The 23,064-nt window shown below is 40.2% G+C and overlaps 1 protein-coding gene across 3 annotated transcripts in view; it reads right to left on the bottom strand.

The window, feature by feature from the left end:
• NUP98 (nucleoporin 98 and 96 precursor) overlaps positions 1-23,064 on the bottom strand; it is a 126,869-nt gene that overhangs the window by 49,402 nt on the left and 54,403 nt on the right. For all 3 annotated transcript variants that reach the window (XM_008019963.3, XM_008019966.3, XM_008019965.3), the window contains exons 13-16: positions 15,638-15,771; positions 11,861-12,048; positions 4,159-4,275; positions 1,851-2,149 (exon numbers count right to left, since the gene is read on the bottom strand). In XM_008019963.3, coding sequence (XP_008018154.3) covers positions 1,851-2,149; positions 4,159-4,275; positions 11,861-12,048; positions 15,638-15,771 — 738 coding nt within the window. The remainder of the gene's footprint in view (positions 1-1,850; positions 2,150-4,158; positions 4,276-11,860; positions 12,049-15,637; positions 15,772-23,064) is intronic.

The raw sequence follows: 23,064 nt of genomic DNA, 5'->3' as shown, positions 1-23,064 counted from the left end.
AACAAACAAAAAAAAGTAAGTGATATTTGATGGCCAAAGGAAAAGAACTATTACACCAGGCGCTGTGGTTCACGCCTGTAATCCCAACACTTTGGGAGGCCGAGGCAGGCGGATCACCTGAGGTCAGGAGTTCGAGACCTGCCTGGCCAACATGGTGAAATCCCGTCTCTACTAAAAATACAAAAATTAGCTGAGTGTGGTGGTGGGTGGTTGTAATCCCAGCTACTCGGGAGGTTGAGGAAGAAGAATCGCTTGAACCTGGGAGGCAAAGAATGCAGTGAGCCGAGGTCGCACCACTGCACTCCAGCCTGGGCAACAAAGAGCGAAACTCGGGAGGGAGGGAGGAGGGGAGGGAGGAAGGAAGAAAGGAAAAATTAAAATAGAAAAAAAAAAGACCGAAATAAAAAAAAGCAGAGCACTGAAAAACTCAAGGAAAGTAGTGGAACACTGGTATGCTTGCTTGTTCTATTCACTCCTTGTCCTACTTGCGGTTAGATATAAGGCTAACTTGCTCTCTGAGAGAAAAGTATTTCAGGCCAACATCAGATCAAATTCCAGTCTCCAGCAACACCCACTTGTATGCTTGCTTCTTGGAAGGGAACTCTAAACTGGGTGGCAGCAATAAGAAAACTAGAACTAATATAAAACTTCATGTTAAAAAGATATATAGTAGCATAATAAATTCATGTAGATATACATACACAAATACAGATTAAGCACCTGGAATTATTATTATTATTTTTTTTCAGGATCTTGTTCTGTCACCCAGGCTGGAGTGCAGTGGCATAATCATAGCTCACTGCAACCTTGAATCCTGGGTTCAAGCAATCCTCCCACCTCAGCTTCTGTAGTAGCTGTGACTACAAGTACGCGCCACCACACCTGGCTAATTACTTTCAAATTATTTGTAGAGATCAGGTCTTGCTATGTTGCCCAGACTGATTTCAAACTTCTGGGTTCAAACAATCCTCCCACCTAAGCCTGCCAAAGTGCTGAGCCACCACACCCAGAAACCTGGGATTCTTAATGTCAAAGTACAAAGTTCTTTCCTTATGATACTAAGTGACCAAATATATATATAATGGCAATAAGAAAAATTTTGCAGACACTTCAAGAATACCACAAAACACCCAAAATGGGCTGGGCATGGTGGATCGTGCCTGTAATCCTAGCACTTTGGGAGGCCAAGATAGGAGGATCGCTTGAGCCCAGGAGTTTGAGACCAGCCTGGGCAACATGGCAAAACAAAAGATGCAAAAATTAACAGGGTGTGGTATCATGTGCTTGTAGTCCCAGGTGCTCGGGTGGCTGAGATGAGAGGTCCTGATCCCTGGAAGTTGAGGTTGCAGTGAGCCAAGACTGCGACACTGCAGTCCAGACTGGGTGACAGAGTGATACTCTGTCTCAAGAAAAAACAAACAAAAAACAATAAGCAATCTACCTGAGTTTACAAAGCTATGGGAAATATCAGGATAGTTTCTTTGGCTATAACATTTGGGTTCTTTAGGCTACACCAGGATAATTGAAGATGTATCACAATAAGCAATCTACCTGAGTTTACAAAGCTAGGGAAAATATCAGGATAGTCTCTTTGGCTATAAAATTTGGGTTCTTTGGCTACACCAGGATAATTGAAGATGTATCAGTTTTAATACTCCAAGGTCGAAAGAGTATGCGAACTCGGAATCAACTGAAGCATAAAACTGTTTAAATATTTAAGCTCTCCTATGTGGGATCACATAAAATAACACTTAAAATGCCAAACAGCTGACTTCCATATGTTGAGTATCTGCAACAAGCAAGTCATCTCAAATGACTGGTAAGAGATTAAACACCAATCTGAACCTGACCTGCCGGATGCATATGGTAAGAATTATTTTCTATTTCTTCTCGGTCATCTTGAAGTGACTCATCATGAAAAGAGGTTTCTTCACTGCTTCCTTCCAGCCCATTTCGCAAAGCAGCACGCATGTTTAATGCAACAATGGTATCATCCACACTGTTGCTGTTGTTGTGTTTATTTCCAGCACTTTCTGGGGTTTGAGGAATAGGTTTGGCAATAGGATTAGTATAAAAACGTGACACAAGGGAATCTTCATCTCCGTCCTGCTGATGATTCTCATCAACAGGTTTGCTTAGGAAACTAAATCTGAAAAGGAAAAGAAATAATACTTTAACCTCTTGTAGTAGTAATAACAATGATAACAGCTAACTAATACTGAGCCTTTACTAAGTGCCTGGCACTGTTCTGGATAGTTCCATGTATTAAAAATTCACTTAATACTTACTATAGCAGTACTGTGAAACAGATAATTACTGTCTCTATTGTATACTCTCCTTTGTGGAATCAAATAACTGGTTAATTTTAAGATTAAAAACAAAAAAAAGTTAGATTTTTAAGATTACAATCAACAAAATGTTAGAAAATGCTTTGTAAATAATAATTTAAAAAAACACACTAGAATTTTATCCAAAAGAAAAAAAACAGGAGTGCAAAGGTGTCTATACAACGAGTTTCTTCTTTTTTATTTTTCTTTTTCGTGATACAGCCCTCGGGAGGCCCTGAGAACATGTGCCAGCATATAAGGATTTTTACTAAAGCACTGTTTTGAGTAGAGGGATACCAGATAATCTAAACGACCACTAATAAGGAATTGGTCAAGTTATCTTACATTCACAATAATGACTTATGCAATCATTTAAAAAAGAAAAGACACATATATTCATACAGATAATGGAAAGGCATTTCTAACAAAATAAATGGAAATAAGCAGTTTACAGAATACATCTTTCATGCATAATCTTTTTTTTTTTTTTTTTGTGAGACAGAGTTTTCACTCTTGTCACCCAGGCTGGGTGCAATGGCGCGATCTCGGCTCACTGCAACCTCCACCTCCCAGGTTCAAGCGATTCTCCTGCCTCAGCCTCCCGAATAGCTGGGATTACAGGCATGTGCCACCATGCCTGGCTAATTTTGTATTTTTAGTAGAGATGGGGTTTCTCCGTGTTGGTCAGGCTGGTCTCAAAACTCCCGACCTCAGGTGATCAGCCTGCCTCGGCCTCCCAAAGTGCTGGGATTACAGGTGTGAGCCACCGCGCCCAGCCCATGCATAATCTTTATATTATAAAATATATTTATAAAAAAGTAAATTTCGGCTGGGTGTGGTAGATCACGCTTGTAATCCCAGCACTTTGTGAGGCCGAGGTGGGTGGATCACCTGAGTCAGGAGTTCAAGAACAGCCTGACCAACATGATGAAACCCCATTTATACTAAAAATACAAAAAAAAAAAAAAAAATAGCCGGGAGTGGAGGTGCATGCCTGTAATCCCAGCTACTCAGCAGACTGAGGGAGGAGAATTGCTTAAACCTGGGAGGCAGAGGATGCAGTGAGCCGAGATTGTGCCATTGCACTCCAGCCTGAGTAACAAGAGCAAAACTCCACCTCAAAATAAATAAATAAATAAATAAATAAATAAATAAATAAATAAATAAATAAATTTCTAAAATGAAAGAACATATACCTAACTATTAAGAATCACTGTATAAGACTGGGCACGGTGGCTCACACATGTAATACTAACATTTTAGGAGGCCAAAGCAGACAGATCACTTGAAGTCAGGAGTTCGAGACCATCCTTGGCTAACATTGTGAAACCCTGTCTCTACTGAAAATACAAAAATTAATCAGGCATGGTGGCAGGTGCCTGTATTTCCAGCTACATGGGAGGCTGAGGCAGGAGAATTGCCTGAGCATGGGAGGCTATCTTGGCTCATGCCACTGCACTCCAGCCTAGGCGACAGAGTGAGACTCCGTCTCAAAAAAAAAAAAAAAAAGAAAGAAAGAAAGAAAGAAAATAATCAGACAAAATATCCCTTATTTTAAAGGGCTGAAGGGTGTCAAATGCATGCTAACCCTGTCCAAAACAAGATACACAAATACCAAAATAGTTCTGAAGCACTGAATCAGAACTCCAATAATTTTAAGGTTTAATGAATTCAAAACACAAAAATATGATTTGATTTCTATGTGCTCATAAGCTGTAATACTTCTCTGCAATATTCACCAAACTTCAAAAATTTTCATAAACTCCTAAGAATGTCTTAAAAATGAGACTGACTCTCTACTAAGAACAACTCAAAACAGAATTCAGTGTACCTCTCTCCATTTTCTGGATATTCAGATGGTGAAGCTAGATTTTCTGAATCACGATTAACGGGAGAAAAGAGATTGCTATTATTAAGGTTCTTCAAAACCAACTTCTTAATGCTCTTCCTATAAACAAGAAACCGAAAGAAAAAGAAAAAAATTACTCAGGCATACAGATGTGTCCCAGACATTATCTTAAAAACTGGAGTCCAATGGTGCACTTTTGCTCAACTCTTATACACCTAAGAATAATCTAACAAGTTTCATTTATAAACGCTTCCTAGGATTGTATAGCCAAAACACAAGGCATCAAATACACTGCACTATCGTCTTTAGAAGAATAAAGCTAAACACCTTCAAGTCACAGTGGAAAATCCCCTTGTAAAACTGTCCTCCTCCCAGCCCCGAGCACCTTATCCAGACACTTCGCTCACTCATCACACTATGTTTGTATTTCAATCATCTGTATACTCTCTAAATGCTCTCTCTCTTTTGGCAGTGCAAATGTATGGCGGTCTCACCACAGAACTCATCATGCTGTCTTGAATGAAAAAGGTAAATGGATATTTGCTGACTAAAAAGTTTTTTCTTTTTACTTTCCTCAGTTTGCCCAGAGAGAGATTTTTTTAAAAACATGACAAGAAAGTATTGATGTAAAAAAATCCTGGATATCAAATGATGTAAATGATCGATCACAAACACCTAAAAAGTTCAGGTTTCTTTCTTTTTTCTTTTAGACAGAGTCTCGCTATGTCACCCAGGCTGGTGTGTAGTGGTACAATCACTGATCATGGCTCACTACAGCCTTGACTTACTTCCCAGACTCAGGTGATTCTCCCACCTCAACTTCCAGAGTAGCTGGTGACTATAGGCACCCACCACCATGCCTGGCCAATATTTTGTTGAAACAAGGTTTCGCCAGGTTGCCCAGGCTGGTCTAACTTAGCCTAATGTAAGAGCACTGTATTCGTTCACTACAGAGTACACATTCTTTTCAAGTACACATGAAACATTTACAAACTAACAATATACTGGGCCATTAAAGGAACTCTCAAATTTCTAAGAATTGCTATTGCTATCATCCTTTTTTACTTTTCATTTAGAAATTAATAACAAAAACATAAAAAACCAGAGTTGAACTAAAAGGAAAATTTACATATTTAAATGCATATATTTGAAAGAAGGAAAGCTGAAAATCAAAGCGGAAAGAAGAAAGCAACAAGATAAAGATTAAATATTAATAAAATATAATAAATTAAAAACTGATGAAACAGGAAACAATCACAGGCGCGAGAACATCAGTAACGTCACAAGTTAGTTATTTGAAATTACCAGTAATATTGGGAGATCCCTGGTCAAAAAGAAAAAGAGAAGGCACAATAAAAATCAATGTTAGGAATGAAAAAGTAAGTGTCCGTATAGATGCCACTGAGATAAAAAAAAAAAAAAAAAAAAAAGACAAGGGTATTTTTAAACAACTTTATGCTGATAAATTTGAAATTTTAGTTATTGAAATGAATATATATTATAAAACTATAACTTATCAAAAGTGACTCAAAATATAAAAGAAAAAGCTGACTACTACTCTAACTCTTAAATACTTTTTTCCCAAATAGTCTTATAAATACTACTTCAGACCCATGTATCATTACCAGTACCAAACATCTGATGTTACCATCAGATTTTATTACCAACTTTTCTTTTTGAGACAGGCTGGAGTGCTGTGGTGGTATCATAGCTCACCGCAACCTTGAACTTCTGGGCTCCTGTGATGCTCTCACCTCAGCCTCCCAAATAGCTGGGACTATCGGCGTGTGCCATCATGTCTGGCTAATTTTTTAAAAAATTTGTTTTCAGAGACAGGGTCTCATTTTGTTGCCAAGCTTGGTCTCACTGGCCTCTAGTGATCCTCCTGCTTTGGTCTCTCAAAGTGCTGAGATTACAGATGTGAGCCATTGTACCCAGCTAGAAATTATTACCTTATACAAACATTTCTAGAAAATAGAAAGAGGAAATACTCTCCAGTTTGTTCATGAGGTCAGCATAATCTTTATACCAACACAGGAAGACATCATCTCAAAAAAAAAGCCCCAGTGGCGGAGGGGGGGCGGGCAGTATGTGGAATTTAATGAACACAGAGGGCAAAACTCTTGAACAAAATTTTACAAAGTTAATCCTACAAGCAAGAAAGTTGCCAAACACTACTCAGGCATGTGGAAAGGACTTAGGAGCCAATCTGAAAGGGCTCCTTAATGGCCAAATATGAGACAATTTGAACATCACAGAAAACAATAACTGCAATGCACTGAAACATAGCAACTGGGGTTGGGGGTAGGAAGAGAGAGTAAATAAACATTTCAAGTAAAGGTAGCATGGTGGATTGCGTTGTAATTTCAGCATTTCAGGAGGCCGAGGTGGGAGGATTGTGTGAGCCCAGGAGTTCAAGACGAGCCTGGGTAACATAGTGAAACACCATCTCTACTAAAAAGTAGGAACATTACTCTACAAAAATTTTTTAAAAATCAGCCAGGGACAACGGCATGCACTTACAGTCCCAGCTACTCAGGAAACTGAGGTGGGAGGATCACTTGAAGCTAGGAGTTTGAGACCAGTCTGGGCAACACAGCAAGACCCTGTCTCTACAAAATAACAAAAATTAGCCAGGTGTGGTGGCACGCACCTGTAGTCCCAGCTACTCAGGAGGCCAAGTCAGAAGAATTCCTTGAGCCCAGGAATTCAAGGGTGCAGTGAGCTATGACAGCGCCACTGCACTCCAGCCAGGGTGACAGAGTAAGACCGTGTCTCAAAAACAAAAAAATAAACCAAAAATAGGGTCGTCAGAGTAGTCTTCATTGATGTGACATGTGAGTAAAGAGTGACGGGGTTCTGGCCAGGCACGGTGGCTCATGCTTGTAATCCCAGCACTTTGGGAAGCTGAGACGGGCGGTTCACCAGGTCAGGAGATCGAGACCATCCTGGCTAACGTGGTGAAACCCCGTCTCTACTAAAAACACAAAAAATTAGCCAGGTGTGGTGGTGGGTGTCTGTAGTTCCAGCTACCCGGGAGGCTGAGGCAGGAGAATGGCGTGAACCTGGGAGGCAGAGCTTGCAGTGAGCCAAGATTGCACCACTGCACTCTAGCCTGGACAACAGAGCAAGACTCCATCTCAAAAAAAATAAATAAATAAAATAAAAAAGAGTGACAGGGTTAGCTAAATGGATATCAAAGGGAACAATTGGGGCAAATGCCCAAATAAATAGCATGCCCATCCTGTCCTAATAGGAGCAAGGAAGCAGTAAGTTTAGAGTGGAGTAGGCAATGAAGAGAATGGTAGATGTGTTCAGAGCAGTAATGGGAAATACTACCTTCGAGGACTTTATATGCCAAAGTAAGCACTTTGGTCTCTATTTGAGTAAAAAAATGTGAACCACTTCAGGGTTTTGAGCAGAAAAGGGAAATGATCTGACTCATGCTTCAAAACGACCACTGTCGTAGCAATGTTTAGAATCAGATGCAAAAAAGAGTAAAAACAGAAGAGTGGGGCTGGGTGCGGTGGCTCACGCCTGTAATTCCAGCACTTTGGGAGGCCGAGGTGGGCAGATCTTGAGGTCAGGAGATCAAGACTATCCTGGTTAACACAGTGAAACCCTGTCTCTACTGAAAAAAAAAAAAATAAGCTGGGTGTGGTGGTGGGTGCTTGAAGTCCCAACTACTCGGGAGGCTGAGGCAGGAGGAGAATGGCGTGAACCCAGGAGGCGGAGCTTGCAGTGAGCCGAGATCGGGCCACTGCGCTGCGCTCCAGCCTGGGCGAGAAAGAGACTCCGTCTCAAAAATAAATAAATAAATACATAAATAAAAATAAAAACAATAAAAACAGAAGAGTGTATCACGGTAATTCAGGCAAGAGACAGTGGTGGCTTGCACTACGGTAATAGCAATGAATGCGGTGAGAACTATACAGATTCTAAGTAATCTACAGGGTAGAACCAAGGGGATTTGCTGATAACTTAGATGAGGAATGTGTGACAAAGTCAAGGAAGATTCCACAATTTCTGACCTGAGCAACTAGAATGACAGAAATGCAATCATCTGAGACAGGTTTTGGGTAGAACAGGTTTGAGAAGGAAGACATGGACATGTTAATTTTAAATAAACGTCTTTTAGACATCAAAGTGAAGATGTAGAGTAGGGTAAGATATAAGAATCTTGAGTTTGGGAAAGAGGTCTGGGCTGGAGATAAAAATTTGGGAATCATCAGACTATAGATGATATTTAAAGCCACAAGAATAAATTGAAGCACTTTGGAAATAAGCATAGATAAAATGTGATCAACTACTGAGCCAAGGGTATTCTAATTTACAGATGGTGGAATGAACAGCAACCAGTAAAGGGGACTGAGAAGCAGCAACTAGTGAGGCAGGAAGAAAACTAGGAAATTGTGGGGTCCTGGAAGACAATTATGAAAGTGAATCAAGGAGGAGGGACAAGATCAACTGTGTAAAATGCTTCTGTTACATTAAGGCCGTTGATAGGTAGCTGGGTGCGGTAGCTCATGCCTGTAATCCTAACACTTTGGGAGGCTGAGGCTTGAGCCCAGGAGTTGGAGACCACCCTGGGCAATAAAGACAGACCCCATATCTACAAAAAAAAAAAGAAAAAAAGAAAAAAATTAACTGGGCATGGTGGTGTGGGCCTGTGGTCTCAGCTATTTGGCAGCTGAGGTGGGAGGATCTCTTGAGCCCGGGGTTAAAGGTGCAGTGACATGTGATTGCACCACTGCACTCCAGGCTGGGCAACGGCATGAGACTCTTGTCTCAAAAAAAAAAGAAAAAAGATGACGTTTGACAGCAACACCACAGAAGTGAAGCCAAGGAGGTCAGATGGTACTAACAGCAAAATACATGTCCTCCCACTCTAATCCTTTCTTTCTACTTGTGTGTCTGAAAATCCTAAGGCCTGGTGAAACTGATCTCGAGCTACTGACCTGATGATAAGACTACTATAAACCTTTTTACCTACTCTGAGCAAAAACAGGGTATAAAATGCTAGGACAAGACCGGGCACGGTAGCTCACACCTGAAATCCCAGCACTTTGGGGGTCTGAGGTGGGTGAATTATCTGAGGTGAGGAGTTCAAGACCAGCCTGGCCAACATGGCGAAACCCCGTCTCTATACAAAAATTAGCTGGGTGTGGTGGCACGCGCCTGTAGTCCCAGCTACTTGGGAGGTTGAAGCAGGAGAATCGCTTGAACCCAGTGAGCCGAGATCGTGCCACTGCACTCCAGCCTGCGTGACAGAGCAAGACTGTCTCAAAAATAAATAAATAAATAAAATGCTAGGACAGACATAAATAATACGCAGTCCCTGCCTTCAAAATAATTTACTGATATTCTAAGAAACACATAAAATTAGACTTTCCACCTTTTGTGAAGCAGATTACCGTATTTTCTTTTTTGTATGGAGGCCGAGTCTCCTCCTGTCACCCAGGCTAGAGTACAGGGGTGCAATCCCAGCTCACTGCAACCTTGCCTCCCTAGTTCAAGCGGTTCTCCTGCCTCAGCCTCCCAAGCAACTTGGATTACAGGCGCACGCAACTATGCCCAGCTAATTTTGTATATTCAGTAGAGATGGGGTTTCACCATGTTAGCCAGGCTGAACTTGAACTCCCGACCTCTGGTGATCTGCCCACCTCGGCCATCCAAAGTGCTGGGATTACAGGCGTGAGCCACCGCGCCCGGCTGGATTACCACGTTTTTAGGGAAAGAAAGTTGCATGTAATGTTTTTAACTTATTAACCTTCATAGACAAAGAATTGGGACTGAAAAAAATGGTTTGTTCTCCAAAGCTTACAAAATGTTCCACCCAAAAAAACCCACCTCTTTTTTTCTGACTAGAAAAGTACTTGTTAAAAAAGCCTGTGTGTGTATATCTAGAAAAATAACCAAGAAATGACATGCCATGACATTCTCTCTTCTGATGTTAAATAATGTTAATAGTCTGATTTTTAATTTTCCTCAGGTTTTTGTTCCATGCATGTATCAACACTTTGAGGTATATTTGCTCTAAAGCATCATTTAAGTGTAGTTTTCTGTGTTTACCAATGACTTTTCTACATACTCTTCTGTATTTTTTCTGTGTAATTATTTTTGGTTCTATATTTGTATAAAATTATAATGTATTAAAAAAAAAATACACTGGGCACAGTGGCTCACACCTAGCACTTTGGGAGGCCGAGGCGGGGGATCACCTAAAGTCAGGAGTTCGAGACCAGCCTGACAAACATGGAGAAACCCTCTCTACTAAAAATACAAAAAAAAAAATTAGCCAGGCATGGTGGCGCATGCCTGTAATCTCAGCTACTCGGGAGGCTGATACAGGAGAATCACTTGAACCCGGAAGGGAGAGGTTGTGGTGAGCCAAGATCGTGCCATTGTACTCAAACATGGGCAATAACAACAAAACTCCATCTCAAAAAACAAACAAAAAAAACCCCCAGATTCTTCTTAATCTATTTGACCATTGTGAGTTTTAAGAAAAAAGAAAAAGTAGTCTTAGCACAGTGGGTCACACCTGTAATCCCAGCAATTTGGGAGGCCAAGGTGGGAGGACTGCTTGACACCAGTTTGAGACCAGCCTAGGCAACATATGCAAGACACCATCTCTACAAAGAAATTTTTTTTCAAGTAGCCAGGCCTGGTGGTGCATACCTGTAGTCCTAGCTACTTGGGAGGCTCATGTGGGAGGACTGCTTGAGCCCAGTAAGCCATGATCATGCCACTTTATTCTAGCCTGGGCAAAAAAGAGAGACCCTGTCTCTTAAAAAAAAAAAAAGGGAAAGAAAAAAAAAACATAAAACATGGCCAGATGTGGTGGCTCACACCTCTAATTCCCAACACTTCTGGGAGGCTGAGACGGCTGGATCACTTGAGCCCACGAGTTCAACACCAGACTGAACAACATAGGAAGATCCTATCTCTACAAAAATAAAAAAAATAGCTAGCCATGGTGGCACAAGCCTATAGTTCCAGTTACGTGGGAGGCTGAGGTGGAAGGATCACTTGAGCTGTGGAGGCTGAGGCTGCAGTCACTGCATTCCAGCCTGGGAGACCTGAACTTTTAAAAACAACAACAAAAAAAACCCTAATTATTCAAAACCAAAACAAAATCATGAATATGTAAAATAAGAGGCATATTTATCAAAATATTTTTATGTTAACTATGAGTTATCCCTGGGAATGATCGGGGGACTCTTATTCTTCTCTGTGATGTTCCGTATTTTTCAAATTATAAAAAAGTGGACTGGCTGGGCACAGTGGCTTGGCACTATAATCCCAGCACTTTGGGAGGCCAGCCGGCAGATCACATGAGGTCAGGGTTTCAAGACCAGCCTGGCCAACACGGTGAAACCCCGCTTCTACTAAAAATACAAAATTAGCCAGGCGTGATGGCACACACCTGTAATCCCAGCTACTCAGGAGGCTGAGGCAGGAAAATCGTTTGAACCTAGGAGCCAAAGGTTGCAGTAAGCAAAAATAATGCCATTGCACTCCAGCCTGGGCGAGAGAGTAAGACTCTGTCTCAAAAACAAAAACAAACAAAGTGGACTGTATTACATCTGTAATATATTTAAATAAATAATTGTATATTGTTTCATACTTAAGTTTATATCAGTATTTCATACTTAATTTCTGTTAACAAAAATAAACTCACTTGGGCATGAATGCTCCATTGGCTAGGGATGGTTCATCGTCATCCAGCCCATCAAAAAGATGTGACTTCGCTGTGCCTGTTGTTTGTAAAGCCTTTGGCCGGACTCTAGTGGCAGGGCGGGGTGTCAATTTATAATGAGTAGGTGTAGTAAGAGCCTTCTGGGCTGCTGGATTTGTTGGTTTCAATCTCTGAAAAACAAAAGCATCAAGGAAATTTTTACTTTACTTTAAATGTATTGCACTGGCCTTAAAAATCACAAGACCAGATTTCAACCCTCATCTTTGCCATTCACTTGCTCCCATAAAACAAGGATGTTAACACCTAACTTTGTACATGTTGAGTATCCCTCATCCAAAATGCTTGGGACTAGAAGTATTTTGGATTTTTTTGTATTTTGAAATATTTGCATTACACTTACCAGTTGAGTATCCCAAATGTGAAAATCCAAAATGTCCCAATGAGCATTTCCTTTGAATGTCACGTCAGTGCTCAAAGTTTTGGATTTTGGAGCATTTTGGATTTGGGATGCACTATCTGTATGTATGTGTGAATACTAACAGAACTGTCTTTATCGTTCTAGAATTGATTTGTACTCATCTTTCCAGCCCCTAATTAAAATGATTTGTCTGACATTTAAAAAATCTAATCAAGAGAATGAATCTGTTAGCCAGACAGTGGTGGTGTGCACCTGTAATCCCAGCTACTGGGGAGGCTGAGGCATGGGAATCGCTTGAACCCAGGAGGTGGAGGTTGCAGTAAGCTGAGATCACACCACTGCACTCCAGCCTGGGTGACAGAGTGAGATTCTTTCTCCAAAAAAAACCAAAGATAACGAATCTGAAAAAAGTTTTGTAAATTAAAATGTACTAATACAACATATTAATATTCTCTTCGTTCTATAGTTTATCTTGCAATTATTCTGCTTTGAAAAACAGTATGTTCATTTGATGAAAACATGGTATCAAAAAAATCCTAAGCCACAGTCATTACTTTACAATTAAACCAAAAATCTTATGCTTCAAGAAAAACTGAGACTCTGTCATGAATTAATATTCAACTTCTGTGAAATCCAAATCGCTCTGGGAAAAAAAGGACAGATACCAGCTTGTATTTATTCATCTTTTAGTACACATTAATAATTAAAAACATTAAGTCAAACTCTGGGTACCAGAAATAAAAATAAAGTTACTTCCTCTGATTACTGAGGAAACTACAAGTTAGTGGAGGACACACAACTAAATTTCAGGGTGCTTCAAATGGCATCTCTACAATATCATACAGCATCCTGAGGATGTTCTACATTTGTTTTCCTAACAGTATAAATGAGATTACATAACCACTTCAAATAACAACGTCTAGCATATCTCGCCTGTCACAATTTATTCTTCTCTTCCCAGTGCAAGCTGTTTACACTTAACAATGAATCTTTGTTATTCCTAGATTGTTGTGATCTTTCACAATTCTGTCTTTGTTTGGAATGCTTGACCTAGACCTGCCAAGTCCTACATACCCATACAAAAAAGTTAAATGTTCCTCTTCTGAAAACAAAGCCTTATCAAATTCATCCAAGCATCTATGATATTTTCACTATTATATTTTAAAATTTGTCTTAAAACTCATGTGACATAGAATTCACCATTTTAACGCATCTACTTCAATAGTTTTTAATATATTTACAAGGTTGTGCAACCATCACCACTATTTGATTCCTGAAAACTTTGATGACTTCAAAAAGAAACTCAGTTCCTCTCAATTTCTTCCCTTTTCCTTTGCAACCATGAATCTGCTTTCGTTCTCTATGGATTTGCCTATTCTGGGTATAGCATATAAATCAAATCATGTGACTTTTTGTGTCTGGCTCCTTTCACTTAACATTTTCTTTCTTTTTGTTTTGAGATGGAGTTTCCCTCTTGTTGTCCGGGCTGGAGTGCAATGGTGCAATCTCGGCTCACTGCAATCTCCACCTCCCAGGTTCAAGTGATTCTCCTGCCTTAGTCTCACAAGTAGCTGGGATTATGGGCATGTGCCACCATGCCTGGCTAATTTTGTATTTTTCTTTTTAGTAGAGATGGGGCTTCACCATGTTGGTCAGGCTGGTCTCGAACTCCTGACCTCAGGTGATTTGCCCACCTCAGCCTCCCAAAGTGCTGGGATTAAAGACATGAGCTACCATGCCCATCGTGCCCGGCCTTCACTTACGTTTTCAAGGTTAATTTATGTTATAACATGTATCAGTACTTTACTCCTATTTATGGCTGAATATTCCATCATATAGATATAAAACATTTTGTTTATCCATTCGTCATTGACAGACACTCTTCTATTATCACATATACTCTACTGAACCAGTGTAAATTTAAGTGCTTGTCTGTCCGATCTTTGTCACTGGTTAGCAACCTTAACAAATTCTTGTTTATTTTCATTTTGTATCCTCAGCACTTAACAACACAATGCCTTACACATATTCAGCCACCTAAAATTAGGCTGCATAAATAATTTTCGTCTAATCATTTACATGTCACTTTAAAAGGTACTTTCATATTCTTATCTTGCTTCTCATATCTAGTTTACAGGATTAAATTTAAGAACATAGTAAGATCCCATTTCTTTTTTTTGAAACGAAGTTTTGCTCTTGTTGCCCAGGCTGGAGTGCAATGGCACAATCTTGGCTCACTGCAACCTCTGCCTCCCAGGTTCAAGCAATTATCCCGCCTCCCAAGTAGCTGTGATTACAGGTGCCCACCACCATGACCAGATAATTTTTGCATATTTAGTAGAGACGGGGTTTCACCGTGTTGACCAGGCTGGTCTAGAACTTCTGAACTCAGGGGATCCACCCGCCTCAGACTCCCAAAGAGCTGGGATTACAGGCATGAGCCACGGCGCTGGGTAGATCCCATTTCTTAAAAAAAAAAAAAAAAACAAATCAAAAACCAAACCAAACCAAACCAAACCAAACAAAACAAAAAAACAGAAAATAAAAAGCTGAGGGATACATGTAATGACATAAGTGATTGAAAAATAGTTTCTGTATATTGAGCAATTTACTAAGATCCTGGTGTGCATTATCTCATTTGGCTCTCAACACTGAACACTATTACTGTCCCCGTTTTACAGAAGAAACAAATTTACGGAGGCAAAATGACTTTCTCATTTTCCAGTGTCTCACAGATGATTAGTGGTAAAACAAGGATCAAACAGACCAAAGACTACACTTTTAACACCATGTGAGTAAAAGATCATGTTTTTACACTAGAGTTTTAAGAGATTAAACACAAAGCTATGTAAAAACCAAGAGGTTAAGATTTTGGTTATGCCACTTAAGAGCATTATGATTTGAGGAAAGTCAGCCTCTCTAAGCCTTAGTTTGCTTATTTATAAAATGACAATAGGGCTGGGCATGGTGTCTTATACCTGTAATCCCAGCATGTTGGGAGACTGAGGCAGGAGGTTTGCTTCTAGGAGTTCGACACCAGCAAGACATCATCTCAGAAAGAAAAAAACTTAAAAAAAAAATTGTTTTAATTAAAAGTGAGAATATTAATATCTGCCTTATTTCAGGGCCTTATCTTCAGTGTAGTGGTCATTTCACTGTTACAACACCGTCCAGATACAGCAAAAATAATTTACCCCCGGCTGAGTGAAATAATGTCTTAAAAAATTAATCATGCCTAGCTTTGCTTAATCCCTTAATATATACATGCAAAAAATTACATTCTGCACATTCAGTTTCTCTTTCTTTGATACGATATTTTACAGAAGTATCCTTAAATTTACCTCTTCCTTCTTCTTAGGGTCTGACATGGGATTCCGGAAGAGAGGAGAGTCTCCAAAAGGTGAGTATGTTAGACTATTGATATGCTGCTGGAGAACAGCCTGCTGGGCAGCAGAAGCATTTGGATCTGTCAAAGCTTTTTAAAAAAAAAGAAAACAAAATTATATATAAAATGCAAGGATACGATGCACTTATAACACAGAGCTCAGTATTCTTTTTGAAGAAATGGTCTTCAAAATGTTCAGATCAATGGTATCATTGGGGCAGAATGTGTGTAGAGCAAACTGTAAAGAAAATCAAGAATCAAATAAGCTAATAAGTCAAATTTAGGAAGAAGTATTTCATAAGATACAGTACTCACATAAATTCACTTACACAGTGTTCACTGTCACTACTAATCAAAGAAAGGAAAATTTAAACCCTGATGAAATATTTTATGCATACCTATCACTGAAATAGCTGCATAAAAAGCCATAGTCTTTGACTTCTAGAGACATATAGACGGGTTTGTCTAAAGGCAATAATATGACAGTATACAGGGCAAGTACTGTGTGTGTGTGCACGCGTGTGTATGTGTATGTAATTGTCTAAAGGAAATAATATGACAATATACAACAGGGCAAGTACTGTGTGTGTGTGTGTGTGCGCGCGCACACACACACACACCCAGGCTGGAGGGTAGCGGCATGATCTTGGCTTGCTGCAACCTCTGCCTCTGGGCTCCAGTGATCCTCTAACCTCAGACTCCCGAGTAGCTGGGACTACAGGGGTGAGTCACCATGCCAACAACAGCTAATTTTCTATGTGTGTGTGGGGGTGGGTTTTTTTTTAAGAGATGAGGTTTTGCTGTGTTGCCTTGGCTAGTCTTGAACTCCTGAACTTGAGCTATCTGCCCACCTTGGCCTCCCAAAATGCTGGGATTACAGGCGTCAGCCACCACACCTGGCCTCTATTTTTTAACCTCATACTTTTAATCATGAAAATTTAACTCAAGGACTTAATTAAACTAGAAAGAAAATAAAAAAAAATTCCTAAGCATTCAGTGCATATTACATATAACAGTCAAGATATGGAAACAACCTATGCATCCAACATTAATAGTTGTAGGCTGGGTGCGGTAGCTCACGTTTGTAATCCCAGCACTTTGGGAGGCCGTGGCGAGCAGATCACTTGAGGTCAGGAGTTCGAGACCAAGCTGGCACACAAAAAATTAGCTGGGCATGGGGGTGCACACCTATAATCCCAGCTGGAACCCAGGAAGTGGAGGTTGCAGTGAGCCGAGATTGCGCCACTGCACTCCAGCCTGGGTGAAAGAGCGAGACTCTGTCTCAAACAAACAAAAAAAGTTGTAAACATCATGACATATCATCATAGGTTATGTAGTTATTAAAAATAATAATTACCTTTGATTCATTAAGTAAAATTTCCAGAATAAAAATATTATGTACATTAAGGCTACAGAGGAAGGCAGCATACAAAAAAAAATGTGGTTTCCCCCGCCCCCCCAATCCAGGTGTCTTCCTGAAGAAAACGGTTAGGTTATCCTTCTAAGTTTATTATTTACATTTATTTAACATTCAAATAATATAAACTGAAAGAAAAAAGAAATCACTAAGTCTAATTTTCTCTCAAAGTATAAGAACTTCTGTTATCAATTGCAGAGAATGTAGGGAACAGACATAAGTAACAAAGAAGACTATTCACGATCTACCATTGTAACAAGTAAAACAATAAGAAAAAAAGCAAAACCACTACAGTATACCCTGACTGAAGGAGAAATCTCTTTGCAAGATAAAAATCTCTTTCCAAAAATACTGCTCAAAACTCAAATCATACTAAAGTCATTTTACAGGCAAAAATGCTACCTTTTTCCCTTATAAACATTTACAAATAAAGTTACTGCCAAAATATAATACAATAATCCACAGTAAAGGAGTGACATAAAACATTCTGAAAAGTCTCACAAGGTTGTAGGGAGTGGGGAGAGGCAGTATGGAGAACAAAAGCAGTTAAAAAACAAAACAAAACAAAAAAACAAAACAAAAAAACCCAGAATGGGCTGCTATAGATAAATTAATGAAAATGAAGTATATCCACCTTAGTCAAAGGTTTCTTAAAATTGATGTATTCAATAAATACTAAAATACCATAAGTTCATGTTGATATCTAATAAGACAGGACAAGTTTGCTCAGGATTTCAAACCAAGAGATGTCCATTTTAAGAGCACAAAGTAAATCATCTATATTGAGAAAGTTCCTAAATCCAATTTAAGAGCAAAAAATAAAGAAAAGCATTTTTTTAGGGGTACACAGTACTACAGATTAACAGCATACTGTTATTTTGTGGACTATGCAAGCAGACTCAAGAAACATTTTATAGAACTGCAAACCACACTGGTCATTTTGTTACTGGACAGGCAATTACTCATTTAGGAAACTGACCTGTCTTAGTTGATCTCATCATTTAACAAATACAAATCACTCTACCTGGGTGTGCTCAAAAAAAAAAACAAAAAAAAAAAACACAAACCAAAAACTTCCTTTAACAAATCCAAACACAAGAAAGTGTATGAGTGTGTATTTGTATGAATACATACAAACTTTGTGTTAACTGTAGTATTTAAAGACATAGGTAAGAGAGTATCTTGATAGATTAGCTAAAACAAGAAAACAAACAAACACTACTTAAGCAACTACTGGTATTGCATTCAAGCTTGGTCAAAATAATTTGAAAATTTTCCAAAGAACAAATTCTGAAAAAATTTTGAAAGAAAAGATTACAAAAAACTAAATCATAACCAAATGATTAAAGGGATTGGGAAAAGTATACAAACCAAGTCTTCTGATGAAACACAAGAATCTGATGATACTTTATCCAGAAAAATGCCAGTGGGTTACCACAAATAAATTATACTAGGGCGAGGCATGGTGGCTCACACCTATAATCCCAGCACTTTGGGAAGTTGACGTGAGCAGATTACTTCAGGTCAGGAGTTCATGAATAGCCTCGCCAAATGGGATCTCTACCAAAAATACAAGAATTAGCCGGGCATGGTGACGCGTACCTGTAGTCCCTGAGTAGGCTCAGTCTACTCAGTCTTCCTGAGTAGGCTGAGACAGGAGAATTGCCTGAACCTGGAGGTGGAGGCTGCAGTGAGCCAAGATCGCACCACTGCACTCCAGCCTGGGTGACAGAGCGAGACTCCTCTCAAAAAAAAAAAAAAAAAAAAAAGACAGAAAGAAAGAAAAGACATTATACTAGACTGGTTTTGCTTAGCTTTAAGAAATAACAGTAGAACCACTGGGTGGAAACTCTATGGAGGCAGGATTTGGTTTCTAAACAACCAGAACAGAACAACAGACTGTACCGCCTATAAGGAAGCCACCATACCTGAGGTTTTTTTAAGACAAGCTAGACTCACATAGTTCTAAAGTACTTTCAACTAAGATTTCGCGGTACAAAGATGTACATTCTAAAAGTAAATACAATTACCTTTAAATGGGCAGTAATGTTAAGACACACAACTTTAATACTAACTAAATTATTGTGTCAGGAACTTTGGAAAAAGAGATGGATCATTAAAAACTAGTCAGAAAGCTATATAAGTAAAAATGGCACTATTAACAATAATTTATACTACTTCCTTCTACTACAACCAATGAAAAATGAGAAAAAAATAAAATAAAAACATAATTATTTTTTTTAGACGGAGTCTCGCTGTGCAGGCTGGAGTGCAATGGCGCAATCTTGGCTCACTGCAACCTCCATCTCCCGGATAAGGCAATTCTCCTGCCTCGGCCTTGCAAGTAGCTGGGATTACAGGTGCCTGCCGCCAAGCCAGGCTGATTTTTGTATTTTTAGTAGAGATGGGGTTTCACCATATTGGCCAGTCTGGTCGAACTCCTGACCTCAGGTGATCCACCCGCCTTGGCCTCCCAAAGTGCCGGGATTACAGGCGTGAGGCACCGCACCCAGCCTATTTTTAATGATAAAGCTAAGTATAAAGTTCGCACAGAGATCAATGAAAACTCGAAGTCACTTCCTCTCTCTCCAAAGACCTTATTAAAATCTATGGCTACGGCCGGGCGCGGTGGCTCAAGCCTGTAATCCCAGCACTTTGGGAGGCCGAGACGGGCGGATCACGAGGTCAGATCGAGACCATCCTGGCTAACACAGTGAAACCCCGTCTCTACTAAAAATACAAAAAACTAGCCGGGCGAGGTGGCGGGCGCCTGTAGTCCCAGCTACTCCGGAGGCTGAGGCAGGAGAATGGCGTAAACCCGGGAGGCGGAGCTTGCAGTGAGCTGAGATCCGGCCACTGCAGTCCAGCCTGGGCTACAGAGCAAAACTCCGTCTCAAAAAAAATAAAAAAAAATAAAAAATAAAATAAAATCTATGGCTAAAAAATATTAAAATGCATATATATATACCCATAATGACAGAAAATGGGAAGGTGGCAAATGAACACATGAGAAAATCTGACAAATTTCTAGGGGAAAGATGTGGACAGAGGACTGATCAAGCAGGATACAGAAACCTACAGTTTAGAGTACACTCAACAGCAATTACAGCTAACCCTTGAACAACACAAGTTTGAACTGTGTTGATCCACTTACATGTGGATTTCCTCCTCTGCCATCCCTGAGAGAGCAAGACCAACCCCTTCCTCCCCCTCATGACTTTCTTAATAATATATTCTTTCTTTAGCTTACTTTATAGTAAGAATATAGTACGTACTACATATAATATACATAATGTGTATTAACTGTTTATGCTGTCAGTAAAGCCTGGGAATCAAAGATTATTTGCAAATTTTCAACTGTGTGGGGGTCAGCACCCCTAACCCTCATATTGTCCAAGGGTCTACCAGTATGATCAAATGATGCATATCTACCTTGGAGAATCCCAGATGTCTAGGGACTTGGGAATACCAGGTTTGAGGAAGTAAAATTGAAACCAGGAAGAGGAAAGAATTAATGGAAAGTCTAAGACAGACGTGGTGGCTCACACCTGTAATCCCAGCACTTTGGGAGGCTGAGGCGAGAGGATTGCTGGAGGTCAGGAGTTCAAGACCAGCGTAGCCAATATGGTGAAACCCAATCTCTACTGAAAATACAAAAAATAGCCGGGCGTGGTGACATGGGCCTGCAATCCCAGCTACTCAGAAGGCTGAGGAAACAGAATCAATTGAACCTGGGAGGTGAAGGTTACAGTGAGCCAAGATCGAGATCACACCACTACACTCCAGTCTGGGACAGAGAGCAAGACTCTGTCTCAAAAAAAAAAGATAAATGAAGTTTATATAGAAAACTACATATTGCCATCCTCCTAATCACTGGTGCTCAATACACAGGTCAAAGTATGCCTCTCTCTAAGTAAACACATAAAAAGGAGAAGGGCAACTACTGTGGTTACTGATAACATCCCAGAGCTAAGAATTTGACATTCTAACATTTAGAGGACCCTCTGTCTGATCATAGTTGGTTTCTAGATTGCTCACTCTAAAGTAAAACCTACTGGTAAACGAGCCCTACTCACATACAAAAAGTTGCCAGTGAGCTTTTAAATATAAATACATATATATAAAATATATATATATATATAAAAAATATATATATATATATATATTTTTTGTAGACAGAGTTTCACACTGTCGCCCAGGCTGGAGTGTAGTGGCATGATGTCAGCTTAGTGCAACTTCCGCCTCCTAGGTTCAAGTGATTCTCCCGCCTCAGCCTCCAGAGCAGCTGAGATTACACGCATGTGCCACCATACCCAGCCAGTTTTTCTATTTGTGGTTGACATGGGCTTTTACCATGTTGGCCGGCTGGTCTCAAACACTTGACCTCAAGCAATCTGCCCACCTCAGCCTCCCAAAGTGCTGGGATTACAGTCATGAGCCACTGTGTCCAGCCTATTTTTAATCTTAAATAGGAATGAAAAGGACTACCAAGCATTAAAGACTGGTGGCAGGCACCTGTAATCCCAGCTATTCAGGAAGCTGAGGCAGGAGAATTGCTTGAATCTGGGAGGCAGAGGTTGCAGTGAGCGAGCCGAGATTATACAACTGCACTCCAGCCTAGGGGACAGAGAAAGACTCTGTCTCCAAAAAAAAAAAAAAGATGAGAAAACAAATAAGGGTAATAAAAGCAAAGGGAAGGGTACTAATATCCTCATTTGACAAAGAAGACTCAAGAAACACTAGCACCTTGTTGACAGAATAAGAAAAATATGTAAGTATGTAGCTTAAATTTGCAAAGGTGTCTCAAAACGTGACACCTGTATCACGACAGTATGGGACATAATTTAGTGGTACAGAAACATCTATCTATTCTATTTATCTCAGTTACTCTATTTATGCCAGATGACAACCAGTTTTTCACTTCCTGTAGAACATCATTTTCTTTTCCTTTTTCTTTTTGTTGAGACGGACTCCCACTCTATCACGCAGGCTGGAATGTAGTGGCGCGATCTCGGCTCACTGCAACCTCCACCTCCCGGGTTCAAGCGATTCTCCTGTCTCAGCCTCCTGAGTATCTGGGATTACAGGCAGGCACCACCATGCCCAGTTAATTTTTGAATTTTTAGTAGATACGAGGTTTCACCATGTTGGCGAGGCTGGTCTCAAACTCCTGACCTCGTGATCCACCCGCCTCGGCCTCCCAAAGTGTTGGGATTACAGGCGTGAGCCACCGTGTCTGGCCCATAATTTTCCTTAAAAAGCTATTTAAATTAAAAAGTAAGTTAATTTCAGCCAGGCGCAGTGGCTCACGCCTGTAATCCCAGCACTCTGGGAGGCCGAGGTGGGCAGATCACAAGGTCAGGAGATCGAGACTATCCTGGCTAACATGGTGAAATCCTGTCTCTATTAAAAATACAAAAAAATTAGCCGGGCATGGTGGCGGGCGCCTGTAGTCCCAGCTACTCAAGAGGCTGAGGCAGGAGAATGGCGTGAATCCAGGAGGTGGAGCTTGCAGTGAGCCAAGATCGAGCCACTGCATTCCAGCCTGGGCAACAGAGCAAAACTCCATCTCAAAAAAAAAAAAGTAAGTTAATTTCCTTAAGTTCAAAATAAATAATAAAGTGGTAAGTGGACACTTCCAAAGTTCGGAAGGAGTATTCAAATGAATGAAGTATGAAAAACACCTCAGGCTGGGCGCGGTGGCTTACACCTGTAATCCTAGCACATTGGGAAGCCAAGGTGGGTGAATCACGAGGTCAGGAATTCGAGGCCAGCCTGGCCAACATGGTGAAACCCCGTATCTGCTCAAGATACAAAAAAAAAATTAGCTGGGCATGGTGGTGTGCACCTGTAATCCCAGCTACTTGGGAAGCTGAGGCAGAAGAATCACTTGAACCCAGGAGGTGGAGGTTGCAGTGAGCTGAGATCACGCCATTGCACTCCAGCTTGGGCAACAGTGCAAGATT

Source organism: Chlorocebus sabaeus, chromosome 1 (genome assembly GCF_047675955.1).
Source record: "Chlorocebus sabaeus isolate Y175 chromosome 1, mChlSab1.0.hap1, whole genome shotgun sequence".
NCBI classification, from domain to species: domain Eukaryota; kingdom Metazoa; phylum Chordata; class Mammalia; order Primates; family Cercopithecidae; genus Chlorocebus; species Chlorocebus sabaeus.
This window is presented reverse-complemented; position numbering and strand designations above follow the sequence as displayed.